Source organism: Denticeps clupeoides, chromosome 1, assembly GCF_900700375.1.
Source record: "Denticeps clupeoides chromosome 1, fDenClu1.1, whole genome shotgun sequence".
NCBI classification, from domain to species: domain Eukaryota; kingdom Metazoa; phylum Chordata; class Actinopteri; order Clupeiformes; family Denticipitidae; genus Denticeps; species Denticeps clupeoides.
The window spans coordinates 25,488,558-25,508,963 of NC_041707.1; the positions used below are offsets into that span (position 1 = coordinate 25,488,558).

Here is a 20,406-nt window from a genome sequence, read left to right on the forward strand (position 1 = left end):
AGGGAATAACATAATAAAATGCACAATGGTGAATTTAATTGCCTGCACACAGAATAAAAGAAACAGAGACAGAGAGGCAGGGCAATTGAGATTTAGTGGCAGGGAGCGGCAGGATCAGAATGATGAGTAAAAGATAGCTGGGTATTTCCTTCCTAGAACCTGGGATGATAAACGGTGTATACCAAGCCTGCAGGAATGTATGTCCAACGGCCCTTCCAACATGGCCATTGCCATGCAAGGTGGAAAACAGCTGCTAGTTGCTATGCCAACAGGCATGGACTACAGCATGTCAGGGTTCACTGGGAAGGCCTCAAACCACTGAGCGATTTTCAGAAAGTCCACTCAGCGTCTGTAATCACTTCACAGCTCATTTTATCTTTTTTGACGCATTCCTGGTGCTTCAAGGTGAAGTGCTGTACATTGGCATCAGAGATTGCTAATGAATGTAATAAAGTAGATTCTTGTGTGAATGTGAGCTGAGATTGAACGCACACAGATGTGTGTCTGCAGACTTTATTGTCTGCCCTGCCTGTTCAGCGTTTAGCTAGGGCATAGATCTGCTCTGGCTGGGTTTCTTTTCTGAAGGCTACCACACGTGAAATACATTCCTTAGAAAGTAGCTGCTATTTCACAGCACAGCAGCTTTGCTGCCTTCCACGTTCCGTTCGACACCGTGGCGCCGTTGTTAAATATTTGTTTACAAGGTTCGGTGCAGTTTAATTTTCCTGTGATCGGCTTTCCTCTCTCTCATGTTGACTTTTTTTTTTTTCTCAGGATGTGGCTGATCTGTTACATTTACTCCAGTTGTTTTTTTCTTGTTAGTTTTTTAATAAGTATTTATTTTATTTACAGACATTAACAGTGAGGCTGTTGCAGACATTGTGATTTAAAGCCAATCTGTGCCCCTTAAAGGTTGTGAATTACAATGCATTGATGTAGCAGCTGCTTCATCGAAATGCTATATTTCAAGCTATTATGAAGCATGGCAGATTCCCTGTTCCAAACACCCAGAGCCCTTCTGGGGTGAAAGGAGTTCAAATGAATTTCTGCTCAATCCTTGCTGGTATAAGGATGCATTTTTTATTTAATTCTCCCTTTTTCCAAATTGACAGGCTGAAACAGTTCTCTCTATGTTATGTCAAAGGCCTCATTCACATTAAAACAGGACAGCAATTTCACACGCCTCTTTGTCGACAAGAGTTTGAAATTTCAAGCATTTTTAATAAAGTTTCAATGGTTGTAAGCAGGCAAGACCTTGTTCTTTCACAGCAAAGCTGTTTTGAATTACGCAAGGAATGTTGGTACAAAATGCAGCATTTGACCAGATCACTTAGTCTATGAACATACCAGCATATTTTTAATTTTTTTGAGTGCAGACATGCAGGACATGAAACTGCTTTCTTTGCTGTTTTAAACTTTTCTTTTGTCTGCAGTCATGAGTACTAATTGTGTTGTAATTAAATGAGGTTGATACATTTTGACTCCATCCCTGTTGGAGGTTATTAATTTCTCATTATTGTCGGAGTTCTCATTATTCTACCTGCTGTGTTCTATGCATTACATGTAGTCTTCTCTGGGTGTTGGGATGCACCCAAAGTAAATACTCATTAGACTTTTTTGTCAAAGGATGCTGTATAGTCATGTACAGATCTGAACGTAACCAGCACAGGATACAGTTGCTAAAATATTAATCCCCCAGAACTGCAGTCAATGACACATTTGAATTCAAATCATGAGAGATTTTTTTTTCTAAATTAATCAATTTAAGCCCTGCTTGGTGGAGATGCAGCATGTATTCTGTAGACTCTTCTACATACAGTAACCGGTTACAGAATACATGGTAACCTGGTGGAGGCGGCTTCGTTTGGAGTCAAAATTTTGCCCATCACAGATGATTTTTCCGTTTTTGAAAACCTTGCACACTGGTGTGAAAAATATGATTTCGAAATGAGTATTGACTACATTAATTCTTTTATTTTTAAGGAAATGGTATAAGAAAGATCCGACAAGTCACTTAGGCACATAGAGGTGAATTAATTGAGCAAATACATTTACTTACATGGAAGTGACATTCACTCGACGAGTTTTATGGCATTTCGCATTGTGACATCCAGATTCATGGCCTGGTTGATCAGCACAATTTGGCTGATTTTCTGTAGTACCTGTTGTAGCCATTGAGGCAGATTGAGTATGGATTCTGTGTGTTTGCCAATTTTAGGCATCTGGTACGGATTGTGCACAGACACTCACTGTAGCTGGTTAAAGTGGTATAAGTGCACCAGTTTGTTTGAGTACAGACAAAAAATTGTTCATTTTTTAAAATTAATTAAATGTGAAACTATGTTTTTTTTTAAGTGATCTAATTTATGTTTACTTTTAAGATCTAGTACTTTTTCAATGTGAAGCAGCAGAACAGCCATTCAGCCCTCTGGCTTCAAGCAGACATTGTCACCACACTGCCATCTTTTGGCCTTTACAACCAGACTACCGATAAATATAGTAAGTTTGGATAATAATATACTACATGAATTGCATGTTTATATAATTATAGATTTCACCTTATAACTGGTGGAGTAAGATGCTGTTCAGTGTGCGCTGAAATCTATGGCCTTAGTTAAATGTGGGTATTCCAGTGTCTGAACTGCAGTAAACTTTAATGTGTAATGAAAAATGTGAAGTGGAAGATGCATGTTGAATTAGCAAAATGAACAGATTTACAGCGCTGGTGAAAAAAAAAGAAAAGAAATTACTGAAGCACTTTTTTGCCATATGGAGGCTGTACTTATTTATCAACTGTTTAATTAAGATGAAACAGAAACATTTGAAATCGCTTCTCCCTGCCAGTCTTCAAGAGCCTCCATCTAATTAATTTTGCAAAGGTAGCATGGGCAAATTAGCTCTGATTAAATGAAGAAAATGTGTTCAATTAAACGACTTGCCAAAAATATTTTAACATATTGTCTTTTTTTTTTCTGGGTTATTCAGACTGCATACTACGATCAGCCATCACAAGAACATTTTCTTTCCCAACACAAATCAACCTTCTAAACAACTAAACTGTCACACACATGGCAGCTGCACATTATGTGCACTTTTTGTAGCATTATTTCTGTAATTTCTGTATGTAAGTATTTAGCCTATTTTTGTTGTTTTATATTGTTGTTCATTACAGATTCCTTTGACTGGAAGCAAATTCCTTGTATGTGTTTGCTCACATAAAAGGGATGTTTTTTGCTGAAAAAGAATATAGTGGGTTTTTTTTTCTTCTCATGTAAAATCTCAGAAACATGTGGAAACTCACTGCCAAAGTTAATGTTTATTTGTGAAATGCAGCTTTTTCTTCTTTCAGTTCTGACAAATGATAACTGCTCCAAAATGGCCATTTAAGATTTAATACCAGCCCATATCGCTTGAAAGCCTGCCAGCAGGTCAAGGCTTCCTGTGGATTTTATCACAACAATCCTGTCAACAGAGCCTCTAAGTGGGGGTGGGGGTGCTTAAAGCAATTCAATACATACAGTATATTTAACACAGCACTTCAGTAAAGTATTGCCGGATGCACACACAGCCTGTCGTTGCAGTGCTTGACTGGCCCTGGGTTCACTGAAGTCTCTGATTTGGCCCAATGTGAATGCTGGTGGCCCTGAGTTTATGTGGCCTAGTTTCTGCTCAGCCATTGAATGGCGTTATGGCTGAAGAGTCGTGAATGTTGTGACGGAGGGGAAAGGCTGTCCCGCTGGGCTGAGAGGTTTGTGTGTACACATGTGTATTTGCTTGTGGATGGGCCTGTCCATGTGTTTACCCAGGAGCTCCTGAAAACCAGCAGATGAATGCACGGCAGCTTTTACCCACCTGACCATGAATCTGTCCCCCTCCCTTTGCAAACATGAACCTGGTAAAATCTTATCTATTTGTTCCTTGAAGATGGTGTAGTAGGGGTGTGATAGGCATGATAAACCGCAGACCTCCTATTCAATCTTGTACATAGAGAGGTTAAAAAAAAGAGTGGAAAGTGAGGAACACTGCTTTACGGGATGTGTACCACAGAAACCACTCGGGAGAAAAAAAGAATGAAAGGCGCTAAGTTCATCTTTTCATGACCAGATGAGCACTCCAACCTGCACCCACCCCACACATGTCTGATGACACATGGTGAGGTTTAAACACACAATCTCTCATTTTGATATCAGGGCGTGCCCTGTTTTAATAATTAAGTGTGTGTGTGTGTGTGTGTGTGTACATGAGAGAGAGAGAGAGAGTGGGACTGCTTCCATCCATCACCTGCACTGTTACGTTATGATACTCTAGCCCTCTCCCTCCACGTCGTGGCCACAGCGGTGAATTATTAAAGTGCTTTAACCTCTGTATTATTACAGGGCTGGGAAAACTTGGCATAAATTATTTATGGTGCTGTGATGTGTGTTTGCCCTCAGTTGGAATTATCGGCTGACGCGTTTGTAGACAAATGCTTTTACAGACAGCTCTGCCTGATTCAGTCACACGTGAGGGTTCTGTTCTCAGCCACATGGTTGGAACTCTGGGCAGCGAGTGATGCTAATCTCTGCTTAGAGAACCACAAGGCATTAAAAAATGCATCAGAAAAGAACAGCAACCTGGCAAAGTGCAGTCTATGGGAGAAAACGGGAGAAAAAAAAAAAAAAAAAAAACTGCACCTGGGAATCACACTCAGAACTACAGTAATTAAATATGCTAATGCAGTAATGCATTTTTCTGTTTCAGTGCATTAAATTGGTACAGTTACTGTGATGAATGCATAATGCAATACTGTTGATGCTTCATGAGCATTTTGCTGAAATCCATGCTAAAACATGTAATCAGACTATAATCAGACTGTAATACTAAATTAGTATAGATTTAAATTCATCTTCAAACTCAGTTGCTTGTCATTATGCAAATCAGATCATTTTTCCACCACACATTTCCCCCTAATAGCTAAGATAGCAGCAGGTGTTTGTTGCTTCTGAACCTTAGATGGCTAACATCAACACTGAATGGCAGTCACCCAGCAGCAACAAAATAAATAAAAAAAAATCCCAGGCCGCAGTCAGTGTGCTCCTAAACCCATTTACTGTGTGGCCTGTATATTTTACCATAGCATATGCCCAGTTTTATGGATTGGGAGGTGACCATATGCTGGTGGGAGCCCGTGGAAGATGGCTCTGTTTATTATGCCACAGCAGCTCCATGGGAGGATGTGTCCCCTCTGTCAGAATTTGTCTTGTGTTGCGGCTGATTAATGCATATGAAGGCAGGTGGAGAGCTCAAGATAATGATGATCATGGTCATTTTTCTTGTTGCCTGTTTTCTGCTCCTGTCTGCTCACCACCCTGGTGCTTTATTTTTATTTTTCGTGTCTTGGAGAACATTTGCAATTGGTCTTCAACAGCGCTGCCCCCTCAGAAAACATCTGTTCTCTCAGGGGGGACCGTTAACCTGCTTCAGGCTGAACTATGTTTTTTTTTTTTTACGTTTTTTTTTTTATGTAGCTATATATATTATGTGAACATATGTTCAACATTATATACTATTGTCCCTCTAAAATGTGTTGTATTCATTACCCAGGTTAAAATCCATGACTGTAGCATGACAACTCTCACTAAATGTAACAGAACATACCCACCCTAAAACTGTAATTTTTCCCACCACAATTTCAGTTCCATTTATAGCGATTTGTTGGCTGTGCTGAGTTAGAGGCAGCTGAGCAGCAGGAGGAAGCTGGAACATACGGTTGTTGCAGCTGGAGTAGAGGGATAGAAACTGCAGAGAACCGGCAAGCTACACACACGTCCACATTAACGACAAAATTATGACCAGTCTCCTTCTGCTGCCATACCTAATTTAATCTGAAGTTAGCCAACCAAACAAGGCCTAGTCTGATGATTAGAATATGTAAAAAGTATTTTTTTTTCAATATTATATTATACTTTATTTTACATGACCCTGTCATATTGTATTTAAATGGGTTTGAGTAGGATGCATACTACAATAGTCATTTGTTCATCAGTTTTAAATCCATGTATTTTGCACTTCTTTGCCATGCTTCTTGCCATGCTTCTGTTTGATTCTGAGGAACAGAAGTTCTATTTTTCAATTGTTTTTATTACTGGGTAATAAACATACTTAAATAATTTATTTATGAAAACAGTTCAAAAGCAGGTTGCTCCCAGAATAGTTGTAATTTATCTCCTTAACCCGTTATTCATAGTTTCTGAACTTTATACTTTCATTTCACTTATTCTCCCCACGTATTCTCCCTCTTTGGTCTGGGTGATGGGAATCTGAGAACCAGCTGCTTTACTCTGCTCCTGTCATCACTCTTTATGGAGCCTTTTCAAAATCAATTTTATGGCCTAAGAAGGCTGAGAATTAAGCAAATTATTTGGAAATATGAAAAATCTAGAGATGGACAATAACATTGTCAGCACATTTTAGATTTTACTGCACTCTGTGTTCATTTGACCTGATGAGATGTTCAGTGAAATGGAATGTTTCAATATGTCAATCAATCAATATGTTTCACTACAATATCTTTAGATTGATGGATAGCATTATTTTTTCTGTTTGTGAGCAGGTTATGGAATAGTCAGCTGGTGGTTCTCTCCACAGTCTACCGTGTGGTATTCTTTTTTTATTTCACATTATTACCTCAGAAATTGTCTACTACTATCAGTGATATACAAAATGTAATGTCATTCTCCCCTGTTATCTGTTGTTGAGGATTAGTAGAATATATTTTTTTGGCAGGTGGGTGGGGTTTGTAGTAACTATAAAGAGAATTTAACAGTGTTTTCAGCCAAGAAGCATAGATTATATTCAGCAAGAAGCATGCTCTCATTAAAACACTAAATAGGTTTATGGCTCTGTAAAAGCGTCTGTGGCACTTTTTACTGAATTAGTTGATGTTGTTAGAGTACATTAGTTTCCACTTGCATTAACAGATGTAAAGTGTCTTTTTGAGAACAAAAAATACAACAGATATTTTTTGCAAAATTAGGTTATTATGATTGACATCATTCAACTGTTACATTGAATGCATACTGCATGCATTGTTGACCAGAGGTCTACATGTGTGGACCCTTAAACACACTTTGGTGCTTTGGTGACTAAAATATAAACTTTCTCAGTCAGTCTGTCTTAATGTCTTATTTTTTTCTGATCTAGTTATATGTCCAGAATTTATATTTTATTAATCAAACCATCAAACCACCCACTTTATACACTTGTGTTATAGTTGTCTGAAGAATTTCTTTTCTGAGTGGATTTGTGTCTGAATGGAACGGACAATCACCGACATGGCCCGATTCCTTCCATTTGCTATATACAAACAGCTTATTTTTCTGGAAAGCCTCATTGGTTAACCTTTGAGGCAAACATGCTTCACTTCCCTTCTAATAGCTTTCTCTCAACATTAAGGCTTTCTGGACGTTTACCGCAGCAACTGAAGGTAACAGGGTTCATGTATTTCATTAAAGAGTGGCCGTATGTGGTCAGAAAAGGCAGAATGGAGGACTAATGTGTTTAATGATGGCAGTGAAGTTTGTCTCTTTAACGTTCTGATTTCTGCTGCAGTTTTTATTTTGGTTCATGACTGCAACCAACTGTGACTACACCCATCAGTTTGTGCCTGAACTTCTCTGCCCCTTCATAAAATTATATGTATATATAATTTTTTTTTTTGCACAGTTGTTTGATTATTATTTGGCCTGGCTGAGCTGGCAGCCCATGACTTTCAGGCAGCATAGGTTGTGCTTCAAAAAATGTGTGGTTCTTTATCAGTTTTAGGGAATGTTCATTTGTCGACCTAATATAATGATGGGTTTAATCAATTGGCAGAACGAGGCAGTCGTCTGTGGCGAACTGTGTTGACAGCTCATCAGTTGCGTAACCTTAATAATTGGACATTTCCTTTGGGACAAAGCCAAGCTGGAGCCTACAGCAGTTGCATTATGTGGATATTCTTTATGCTCAATGTCGAGACTAACTGGAGTTGATCACTCCAGATCATTTCTTCCTAAATGAATACATAATGTTGCTTGTTATGTCTTTTCTTATGTTTTTTTACAATATCCCATGTAATTCATTCAAGTTCCACCCGTACAAATGTTTACTTGTGTACTGCATCAGGAAAGGTGATATGTAAATCTAATGGTACAGAGAGCTACTTTGCCAAACAGTTATGTGTGTGTTCCATAAGTACTCCAGAGGAAAAAAAAAAAAAAAAAGCATTTGCGTGAGCAATGACCTTCGGGGGTTGCACAAAATGAAATGCTTTTTTTTCTATCCCCCACGCCTCACTCAAAGAAGTGTTTGCTTGTTTTCTGTTTTCTTTCTGTAGTTCTCTCTCTTTCTCTTTCTCTCTCTCTTTTTTACTTTGAGTTAAACTCTGACATCCATGTCTGCCCCAGGATGTCTGTCACAAACTGCAGTCCAACGTTGTGACAATGCTTTTTTTCTTCCCGTGCCTGTTATGACCTTTTTTCCTTTCTTTCTTTCTTTTTGTTTCTGTTTTTTCCTTCAAGGTCTGGCGCACCTGACGTTAAACAACCAAGGTATGGGTTCATTCTCCTTTTTTTTCTTTTTTTTTTGGGAAAAAATCCTCTGCCCAACTGTCCCCTTTCACTTCCTCCTTTCCACCTGTTCAATTCTTTATCTGTATTTTTTTAATCCCTTATTTCTTTTTCTTTTCACTCGGATCAATCACTTTTGTCACCTTTCTTTTTTTGAATTCCTTCTTTATTTCTACACTTATTTTGGTTTTTTTTGGGCCTCATATCATTGTGCTTTCCGCGCCTCCTCACTGTCCGTCTCACCCTTGTCGTGTCTTCTGGGCCATCTTCTCCCGGAGACCCTCCTCTGACCTCTGCTCCCTCTGCTGAAGGTAAAGCTTTATTTTCTGCTCCCTCTCCTGCTTGGGTTGTAAAAGTGTTTGTCTATTTCTTTTGCTCTGTGGTAAGAGAAAACATGGTGTGTTGTCAAATTGAACAGGGACAGCATGCATGTTCAGAATGCACAGAGTGTGTTACAACTTCTCTGATGTCATTCTCATTGTTTGGCACTTAGCCCCCTTGGGTTTATGTAGCTTTAGCAATAAAAAGATGAAAGCAGGATTTGACTTTTCCATTTCAGGTTGAGGCATTCCAAGGTTCTTGACCACAATTTGAATGTGCACATATACACAATAAGGTTTGTTGTGGGCTATACCCTGCTCTCACTCCGACCTTTATCTGTAATGTTTATCCAGACATGCTCTGCTTCTGTCTAACTCCCATTGCATCTCCAAATGGCAACAAGGTCACTGGGGTTTGCAACTGCGACTGAGAGACTGGCAGGAAGAGGCTGGGGACAGCACTGACCTTTGCTTAAAACAACAGTAAAATCACTCTGCCCCCTCTGTGGTCACTTTGGGACTCACACAGACAGACCATCATCAACAAAGAGTTGCATTAGATCGATATTCAACTGTAGATGTAACTGCTTTTATATATCATTTTGTTTGATTAACTGGGTTGGTTGTAAGTCTTTAGCAAATAGGCCAAAACAAAACAGGCCAAAAGTTCGGACACACCTTCTCATTCAATGTGTTTTCTTTATTTTCATATCCAGGTGTGTCCAAACTTTTGGCCTGTACTGTATATGGGCATAACAAGGATATGACAATACCAGAGTCAAGGAACAACATTAACAAGTTTATAAACACTGCTAGTTAGCTGGCTGTATCAACTCAAATACACCAGGAAATAAATAATTATATTTAGCAAAGGCACAATGCAAAAGAATATTGCAAAACACTCAGAAAACTACTAATAGAAAGATATGTGCCTTTATTTTTCAACAAATAAATAAAATATAAGCATACATAAATAAAAGGTAAATGCTCATACATGCTTTACATCATGAAAAGAAACCCACCCCCCCAAAAAAAAGAAAAAAAAAGATTTTTATATATATAGTTATGCCAAAGTGTGAATACGCAACTTATAAACATTTTAGACCTAAGGGCAAACACAAGATTTTTTTGGATTAGTGAATCAATCCATGAGATGATCTGTGATCCCTCCACAATCTCAAATCTCTTGTTTAAATGCATCTCTCCACCCGGCAGTGACATTTCTATTTTGATCCGATCCTGTCTTATTTACTCCCAGATGTACGCTACCTGTTTACCGCCAACATATACTCTCAGTGAGGGTCTTTCCAAACGGGTACAAGAGATAATTGGATGTGCTGGAGGAATTGGAAATCAGGAATTTAGATGGTTTTCCACTCTCCCAATCTTCTGGGGCCCGAGGGTGATGCCTCTGTTACTGATGATGATTCACGCGTGATTCACCCTGTCCACCACTACTGCAACACCTGAACACTGAAACCCCACTGCAGTAGAAATAACATTGTTAGCAATGCAGCAATCCAAACATTCTTTATATTAGATTTCATATGTGGAACCAGCTTTACTTTCCTTTCTCTTTTTTACACCAGCTGAAATGTACAAAATAGTTATAGACAAGGCCCCCAAAGGCAGGTCAGGCCTTGTTTAATCACTCTGCCTTTTGAATTCTTATTATTGATCTGCTGTATTCAAAATTAATACAGTAGTTTTAGCCTCAGTCAAGGAACTGAAACATCTTTTAGAGGCACAATCAATAAAACTGATTTGACACAGGAATGCAGTGATGGACTTAGCTGAGCACTGAAAATTTTTGATGGAGGATTGGTCCTGTCACAGCACCTCACATTACAATTATTTGACTTGGTTCCAGTGTGTGTTTTGTGTGTGAATGTACATGTACTAATTTTAAAGTGTGTGTGAGAGAGTGAAAATGAGAGAAAGAAAGGGAGAGAATGAAGTGAGACCAAGCTGAAAAGAGGTGCTGTCATCCACATCGTGGATCAGACCAGGTGCCTTTCAGTGAGGCTTGCCTTCAAAGCAGGGAAAATCGATGTTTTGCGCCTCACAAAACCTGTCCTTGGATGGTCTGAAGGACAAAGTCAAGGCCCTGATCAGTATCTCTTCTGCCTGTCTGTTGGAGCGGGTGGTTTCCTCATTCTAGTACTATGAGCTAACACCAAAAGATACGTGGCTGTGTGTATTTCTGAAAAAAAAAAAAAAAACATCCAAATGAAGTCCACCATATTCCTATGAACCTTTCCTCTCTGAAAACATTTTTCTTCAGAAATTAATTGTTCTGTAATATATATATATATATATATATAATATATAGAGATGCTTAGATATAGTTAATAACCCACCCTTTTCTGTTAGATATTTTTTCTGTATATGCAGTGGAGAAAATACGAATTTGATACACAGCTGGTTTATCAAATTTTCCCAGTCACAAAGAAGGCCAAAATCTGTAATGGTTTCTGTATTAAATATTTTCAGATATTTACATTTTTAAATGGTTTGCACACGTTGTATTGATTTTGGCCCATTCTTTCATACAGATCTTCTCCAGATCTATCAGGTTTCAGGGCTGTCGAGGGGCAACACAGGGGCAACACATTTTCAATGCTCTTACTGAAGGAAGGAGATTGTTGGGCAAAATTGTGCAATATATGGCCCTATCCATCCTCTACTTAATACGGTGCTGTCATCCTGTCCCCTTGGCAGAATAGCGCCATCAAAGCATGATGATTTTGCCCCAATGCTTCATGGTTGAGATTGTGTTCGTGGGATTGTACTCATCCTTCTACTTCCTCCAAACATGGCAAGTGGAGTTAATATTATCTGACTACATGGCCTTCTCCCATGCCTTCTCTGAATTATCCAGATGGTCATTGACAAACTTCAGATGGGCCTGGCATGTGTTGCTTAAGATGGGAGATATTGCATGCACTGGGATTTTAGTCCAAATAATAAGAAAAGTAAGTGAAAACGTATAAGAATAAAAATAAATTAAAGCTCAAGTAATAGCAACCTTTTTACTTTCAGCTGCTCCCATTAGGGAATGTCACAGAGCATCAACAGTCTCCAATTCCCCTTATCCTCTGCATCTTCTTCTACACCAACCACATGCATGTCTTATTTCACCACATCAACCTCCGACTAGGCCTCTTTTCCTTCTGCCTGGCAGCTTAATCCTCAGCATTCTTCTCCCAGAGGAGAAACACTAAGTCAAAACCAACGCAATCTAGTCTCTCTGACCTTGTTTCCGAAACACCCAGACCTAACTGTCATTCTAAAGCACTCATTCCTAATCCTGTCCATCCTCGTCACCCGTAATGTAAATCTAGCATCTTTAACTTTGACACCTTGAGCTCTGTCTCCTGTCTTTTCATCAGTGCCACGCATCCAACCCATATAACATCGCACGTCTCACTGCTGTTTTTTAAACCTTCTTTTACGCTCTTGCTGGTACATGCCTGCCAAATATCAGTCCTGCCACTCTACTTCCCCCATTCCACTCTTCTTCACCTATTTTTCCCTGTCAATTGCTCTAAACCTTTGAACCAAAGTTTCAGAACTCCTCCTCCTTCATCAGGTCATTTCCCTGTAAACTGACCATACCACTGTCCTCCCTCTCATTGACACATATGCATTTTGTCCCCGACCTCTTCTCTTTAGAGCACATCTCCATTTCACCAGTGTCTGCACCCTACTTTCGCTACAGACCAGTGTCCTCTCCAAACATCATAGTCTAAAGGAAGTCCTGCATGATCTCATCTGTCAACCTGTCCATCACCATACCAAACAAGAAAGGGCTCAGAGCTGATCTTTGGTGTAATCCCACCTTGAACACGTCACTCATACTGCAAACCTCATCATTGTCACACTGCCCTTGTACATATAATGTGCCATTTTCACAGACTTTGCTGCCACTCCTGCATTCCTCATACAATATCATAACTTCTCTCTAGGCACACTGTCAAATGCTTTGTGCTAAGTTGATGACAGTGTAGCTGTGTAACCCTTATTCTTTAAAATCATTCCTTACACTCCTTCTTTAGTCATCTCTCCTTCCAAGATTGTATTACAAACTGTTTAAAAACCCCACTGCCACCTCTCCTAAACACTCCCATGCTTTAAATGTCATCTGGACCTAAAATCTTTCCATTCTTAATCATAACTGCCCTTACTTTCTCTTTGCTAATTTTTGCACCTCCTGTTTTTACAATCTCCATCTCAAACTTGTTCTCTCTCTTATTTTCTTCCTTCTTCAGCCCTTGACCAAAAGAATGACACAAATTACAAAGTTTACTACATCAGTGTTTTTTCAGTTGTTTCTATAGTGTATTGAAGCTTTTTTTGTCAATTACATCTACATCTGTAAATGTCAATATTTGCAGTGTTGGCCCTTTTTTAAAGACTTCTGCATGCTGTCAATCAACTTCTGGGCCAAATCCTGACCGATGACAACCCATTCCTTCAATCAGTGCTTGGAGTTTGTCCGATTTGGGGGGTTTTGTGTCCACCGGCCTCTTGAGGATTGATCACAATTGGATTAAGGTCCAGGGAGTTTCCTGGCCATGGACCCCAAATTTTTATATTTTGTTCCCCAAGCAACTTATCACTTTGGCCTTATGGCACGGTGTTCCATCATGCCGGAAAAGGCACTGTTGTTTACCAAACTGTTTTTGGGTGGTTTGGAGAAGTTGCTGTTGGAGGAGGTTTTGGTACCATACTTTATTCATTATTCCCTTCTTGACACCAGGCCATCCTCAAAAATTCTTTGCCTCACTGTGCATGCAGATGCAATCACACCTGCCTGCTGCCATTCCTGGGCAAGCTCTGCACTGGTGGCACCCCGATCCTGACACTTTCTGGACTTTATTGGGCACCCTGAAGTTTTTGATGATCCAATAAATGGTTGATTTAGGTGCAATCTTAGCAGCAGCAATAATATTTGGGGCAGTGGTGGGACAGTGGTGGCCTAGCGGTTAAGGAAGCGGCCCCGTAATCAGAAGGTTGCCGGTTCGAATCCCGATCTGCCAAGGTGCCACTGAGGTGCCACTGAGCAAAGCACCGTCCCCACACACTGCTCCCCGGGCGCCTGTCATGGCTGCCCACTGCTCACTCAGGGTGATGGGTTAAATGCAGAGGACAAATTTCACTGTGTGCACTGTGTGCTGTGCATCACATGTGACAATCACTTCTCTAAAAAAAAAAAAAAAAAAAAAAAAAAAATCCTTGCCTGTGAAGTTCTTTTTATGCAACATAACCATGGTGACCTGCAAGGTGTGCACTGTGTGCTGTGCTGCTGTGTATCACATGTGACAATCACTTCTCTAAAAAAAAAAAAAAAAAAAAATCCTTGCCTGTGAAGTTCTTTTTATGCAACATAACCATGGTGACCTGCAAGGAAACACATGCAGTCATTGTTTAACAGAGGAGGAACAATGATTTCAAGCATCAAACTCCTTTTAAAGCATCCAGTCCGCTGTTCTAACTCAGTCAGTATGATAGAATGATCTCAAACCTTGTGCTTCTCAACACTCACCTGTGTTAAGAGGATCACTGAAATGATCTCAGCAGGTCCTTTTGTGGCAGGGCTAAAATGCAGTGTAAATGGGTTTTTAATGGCAAACAGGGACTTTGTGCCAATGAAATACTTAATTGTGCTTTAGGTTATGTTGTGTGTTACAATCATATGTTGTGACACACAGTGACTTAGTCTCATAGTAAAATTTTAATAACAAAGTGAGCATAGCAATAGGCAAATAAAGATTGCATCCCCAGAATTATTCACTATTACTAATAACGTATTTTAAATAATAGCAGGTGCAATCTTTTGGGTTTAGTGACTTTATATCTTAATGCAGGAAAATTCACAAAATTCACATTCACAAGAAATGCCATTTAAGGGGTTTATTGAACAGACAAATCTATTACTACAAGTGAGACAGAAATACATATTGTTGCAATGGGTGTGGATGGGAAATAAATAAAGGCAGAGCTTCATGCAATCATTTTAACAGAACAGACGGAGTCACTCACAAATGCTCACAGTACACCCTTTTCACCATTTAGCTTCCTACTTAATCCTGAGCATGCACCTACACTAACACTCACTCAGACAGTGACCCAACAGCTTCCTGAATTAATGCAAATGAACCCGCACTATTGGCAGCAAATACCCTACATTTACCCCCCTTTAACAAAACACAGCTGCTGTCACCAATCACTCACAGCAAAGCTTGACCCTCAGCTTTTCTTTCACTACTACCTCCATGGCCATCTGACCATAACAACTCCAGGTATGGTGGCGGCCAGTCCCGGTGACACACTATTCCCTTGTTCATTGCTTTCTTCACTCAGAGGACCATGTCCGACCATCAATGAGCATGTCCGACTGCTCCATGCATTAGCTGCACAGCCTGGGGCTGCTATTTCCCCGGCTGGTGACAGTTCTTCTACACTGGCTCGCTGTAATTTTATGGTTGTATGCTTTGGATAAAAGTGTCGGCAAAATAAAGTAAAGTAAAGAATTGTCTCTCTGTCTCCACAGCCCTCCTCCAATAGGGGCAGTGCACCTGCCATGGAGAATTTCGAAGGTTTCCTCGAAAAATTCAGTAGAGAATGATAGTAGGCAGAAGATTATTGTAATGTAGTCAGACAACACCCAATCAGTCAATGGAACCACCCCGTACTTCTTCTGAGCTTCATATTTATACATAATATGTACATTTTAATTGTAAATCTAATTAGAAATAGACTGTACTTAATGTCTTAAAATGTACTGCCACGACTAGGATCTCGTACTCAGCCCTAAGTGCTTATGATTTAAGGCATCTAAATGGTTTAAGACAGCTGAGTGTTGTAAAATTAATAAGTGACAAAGCATCACCGGATAGTGTGTATGCTTTGGAAAAATTATCAATCTTATAAGGTATAAATTATGTTATCAGTGCACAAAAACATGCATATGTTATTTAGCTCAATATATTAATACTGTAGCGACGGGCTCCATGATGGGGAGCAAAGAGACGTTTGACACAGCAGAGTAGCTCAGAGAAGCCTTTATTTAACTGGCACATTTAGAACCAGGTACCATCATAAGAGGTTAACAGCAGGGCAACAGGGGAGGCACTCACCAAAGATCACTATACACCTCCTGCCTGATCTAGTAATCTCAGGCAACAGCCCACTAAATCCCCCAACACTCACCCTAACGGTGGATACAACTTTGCCTCACCAACCCCAGAGGCGGCCCTTATGTAAATTAGGCCAGCCCTATTGGTTGCCAACGCTACCCCCCCCCCCCCCCCCCCCCCCCCCCCCCCCCAAACCATCCGGTACTGCCCTGGAGTGTGTGGCCTTCTACCTGGATGCCACTCCGGAGTTGTCTCCTGGGTTGTTCCAGCCGGAACCGGTGACCTTGGCCAGCCTGCAGTCACGGTCGGGAGGAGTTCCCGCAGGCAGCCGTCAGGCAGGGGGCTGTGTCGTGCTGTGTCTGGCCGGAGATGGGAGGAGGCGGCAACAACCCCGAAGACTCACTGGTGATGCCCAACTACCCTGGCGTGCTCTCTGCAGGTCGTGTAGTGGGCCGTCTATCTCGCCAATGGGGCAGGAAAACCCTCTTCCTCCCTTGGCATCCTGCAAAGTCTTCAGGGGAGCCTCATCCTCAGGTGCTCGGGTTTGATCACCCGCTGGCATCCCCTGATGCTCTGCCACACCTCCTCAGGCTCCTCGCAGTCCCGTCGTATCGGCCGCTTGTCTTTAACAGAATACACTTTTTTCGCGGAACTCTTTGCTCCTCTTGGGAAACTCCCCATCCCACTTCTGACACCAATGTAGCTCCGTGATGGGGAGAGAAGAGACGTTTGACACAAAGGAGTAGCTCAGAGGAGCCTTTATTTAACTGCCACTTTTAGAACCAGGTACCAGCACAAGATGTTAACAGCAGGGCAATGGGAGGTATTCGGCCAAAATCACTATACACCCCCTGCCTGCTCTAGTTATCCCAGGCAACAGCCATCTAAATCCCCCAACACTCACCCTAATGGTGGGTACGACCTTGCTTCACCAACCCTTATATTGTAGCGTTGGCAGCCAATAGGGCTGGTCTAATTTACATGTTTCATATATTTCTGCTCCTTCTAAGTTTGGACTCAGTGACAATCACTCAATAACACTCTTAGTCAACAGAGCTCATCTACATCACTCTTCATCCACTTACACTCTTGAATACCATCAAAGTCTGGGCTGACCTTTAACCTTTTCTGTATTTTCACAGCTACACCTACAGATCCCTGCATGTGTGAGTTCATGAAACATTTTCTCTGTAAAAATTCAGACTTTGTACAGGTCTGCAGAAGCCAAGAGACCCACAAATATAAGTCCAAATATAAGATTACATTATTACCCACAAATACATCACAACACATCGTGATATACCCTGGCAGTCTCTGTTCCGACACTTTCCTCATTGCTCAGGCCATCATCCACAGCCACTTGGAATGGCATTCGGGGATGTATCTACCCAATGCCACCTTCTGTGTAATGCTTCCAGAAGTGATTTGGGTTACTTTACTTTACTTTATTTAGCAGACACTTTTATCCAAAGCGACTTACAAGAGGAAGACACCAGCAATTCTCGTTCGATTTCTATAGAATATTGAGTTTACAAACTAAGAGCCCTGATAAGGCTCAGGAGGGCAGCTCCATGAGTGCCTGGAGGGCAGCTCATTGCAGCATCGTTGTTTACTGCACAATCAAGATTGTGATCGTCAAGATTGCTGCTGATGCTTTTAATTTGAACTGCCATTCGTATGCTACCCATGTGCTTGTGCTGTTGTATTGCCTTACTTCTGTAATCCCATGGTGGGTGTGATGCGTTGCTCATGTTTGGTGATTGGGGGAAGACGATGACAAATCCAGAGGCTCCTTTCAGTCTTTTAACTAAACTATCGGCCTGACTGACCTAGCTGCCATGGGCCTTCCAGCTCCAGTGGGTATCTGATCTTCACATTGAAAGGTGGACCTGCTCTCTTCGGGACAGGTAACCTGTTCTCTTGGGTTAGGGGTCCCCTTTCCACCTGAGAACCCATGCTTCACAGTTCATTTGTGTCCCTGGTTACCACCGCCATGCCACGGAACTTGGCACTGACACTCATTGCAACTGACTCATTTATCAGGAAAATGCTTTTTTTTCCTGATCCACTCCTTATGTATATTCACCCCATCCCATCTTTGTAGGTGTGGATGCAAAGTAAAGAATGGACATGGACAACTGACACAATAGTGGCAGGCGCTTTGGTCTTGGGTGGTAGTTCATGGGTTGGTACAGGTGCGATGGGAGTCTGTGACAAGTCAAGTCAAGTCAGCTTTATTGTCAATTCTGCCACATGTACAGGACATGCAGAGAATTGAAATTACGTTACTCTCAGACCCATACAAGTAACATTAAATACAAAAACAGTAACATTGAATACAAAGGTAACTGAGGAAGGAGACAAGGAAACTGAGAAGCGGTGGGGTACTGTGGCTTCTGCAAGGTTTTTGGGTAGTTCGGTTAAAGGCATGTTCCAAAACAATGCCAAAAAGTAGAAATGCAAAATTCTCATGTCAGATTAGAATACATTCAACGTATGTGTTTGGCCCCCATTTAATAGTGTTGTGGTTGGTTCTTGCAAAGTTTTTGTTAGTTGTTGGAGTGCCCCCTGGTGCCCTGGTGGTGTAATGGTAGCCATGACAATCAGAGCTTTGAGCAAAACGAATGGAGGAACTCAGAAACACTCACATTAGACCCCTTCTCTGTCTTGCTTCCCCCAAACCTGAACATGAACCCACTACCCACACGAACACTCACCCAGACGCCAGGCCAACATACCTGTACCCCTTGGGCAATACAAATGAGCACTCACTATTGGCTAAAAATATTCTATAGTATAATGCAGTTTCATTCACACTTACATTCACACCTAATTATGATAAGTAGTATAATAGTAGGATGATCTTATACTTAAACTAAATACCAGCAATTGACTATTCATCAAGCGAGTTGGGAAATTTTAATAAAATGATCATAGCAATATCCAAGTAAAGAGGGCATTTCCAGAACAAATTCACTATGCCTGAATAGAGCACAACATGGGCGTGCACGCAAAAAAAAATAAAAATAATTGCCAATGCCCATAATGGCACAGCCACTGGAGAAAGAAATACATGTATTATGCAGGGCTGATTGCATTCAGACACCATGCTGGATAGAAGTATCTGTCTAAATAAATATCACTATGTCTAAGAGGTGCAGCTTTTCACTCTCAATGCCGTGGCGCCGCTTGTTTTTGCTTCAATGTGGCTTCATGCACCACACTCATCTGCTATCGCAGCTGTGACAGGCACTTAGGCTCTGGTGGCAACCCAAAGATTAGGTCCACAGGCGTTCTAAGTTCTCGCCCAAACATCAGTGTGGCTGGTGTACAGCGGGTGGTCTCTTGCTAGGTGGACCTGTATGCCCATAACACCAGGGGCAAATGTGTGTCTGGTGCTGCGCGGTGAGGATGGCGAGCTGTGTTGTCAGCGTCTGGTTAGACCGCTCCACCAGTCCGTCATTTTGGGGGTGCAGCGGGGTGGTGCGGGTCTTGACGATCTGCTGGCACACCTCCGTGAACACCTACGCCTTAAAATTCCTCCATTGGTTACTGTGGAGATCTTCCGGTGTGCCAAACCGGCAAAAGAACTCTTCCACTAACGTTTTCGCTGTGGCAGTGGTGCTCTGATCCGGGACCACGTACGCTTCTGGCCACTTCGTAAAATAATCCCTAAGATATCCACACCAACCTGTTCCATGGGCATGCCTGCAATGTAGGGCTGCATAGGGGCGTGTGAGCGCCATACAGGCATCACATGTGTGCACAAACAGTTCAGTGTCCAGCCAGTGAGTTGTCCTTCCTGGCAGCAGAACCCTAGGAACCAGGTGAGCAAGCCGTGGTCTTTTCTCAACCGGAACCGGTGGCTGTACAGGTAAGTCTGGAAGTGGCAAAGGGCTTGCATCACTACGTGACGCAATCGTTTTGTTCTGGTCTCTTAGGAGTCTTGCTGTTGTATGCAATTACTCGCTCACCTTGCTCCGTTGCCTGTGACTTCACAGCGCCTAATCTGTCATTACTGGTGTTGGTGTCCAGGATGAACGGCCGCTGGGGGTTGGGGTACGCTAGCACCGGGGCACTCACCCGTAGTTCCTGGAACATTGCACAGCCTGGCTACGTTGTCTGGGGTCGGCCAGTCTCGCACAACAACTGCCTTGGCTGGGTCAGTCGCTACCCCCTCCCCCTCCCAATCAACCGCTAAAACATGGTTGGGCTGTTGCACAACCCAAACGGCATCACTGTGAACTCCCACAACCCCTATCCTATTGTGAAGGTCATTTTTGGTTGGGAGTCCAAGGTGAGTTCCACCTGCCAGAAGCCGCTCAGCTGGTCGAGGGATCTGAACCACCACAAACC

The 20,406-nt window shown here is 41.6% G+C and overlaps 1 protein-coding gene across 1 annotated transcript in view; it reads left to right on the plus strand.

The window, feature by feature from the left end:
- LOC114786953 (neurexin-2-like) overlaps nt 1–20,406 on the plus strand; it is a 384,882-nt gene that overhangs the window by 126,287 nt on the left and 238,189 nt on the right. The window contains exon 4 of the mRNA XM_028974592.1: nt 8,541–8,570. Coding sequence (XP_028830425.1) covers nt 8,541–8,570 — 30 coding nt within the window. The remainder of the gene's footprint in view (nt 1–8,540; nt 8,571–20,406) is intronic.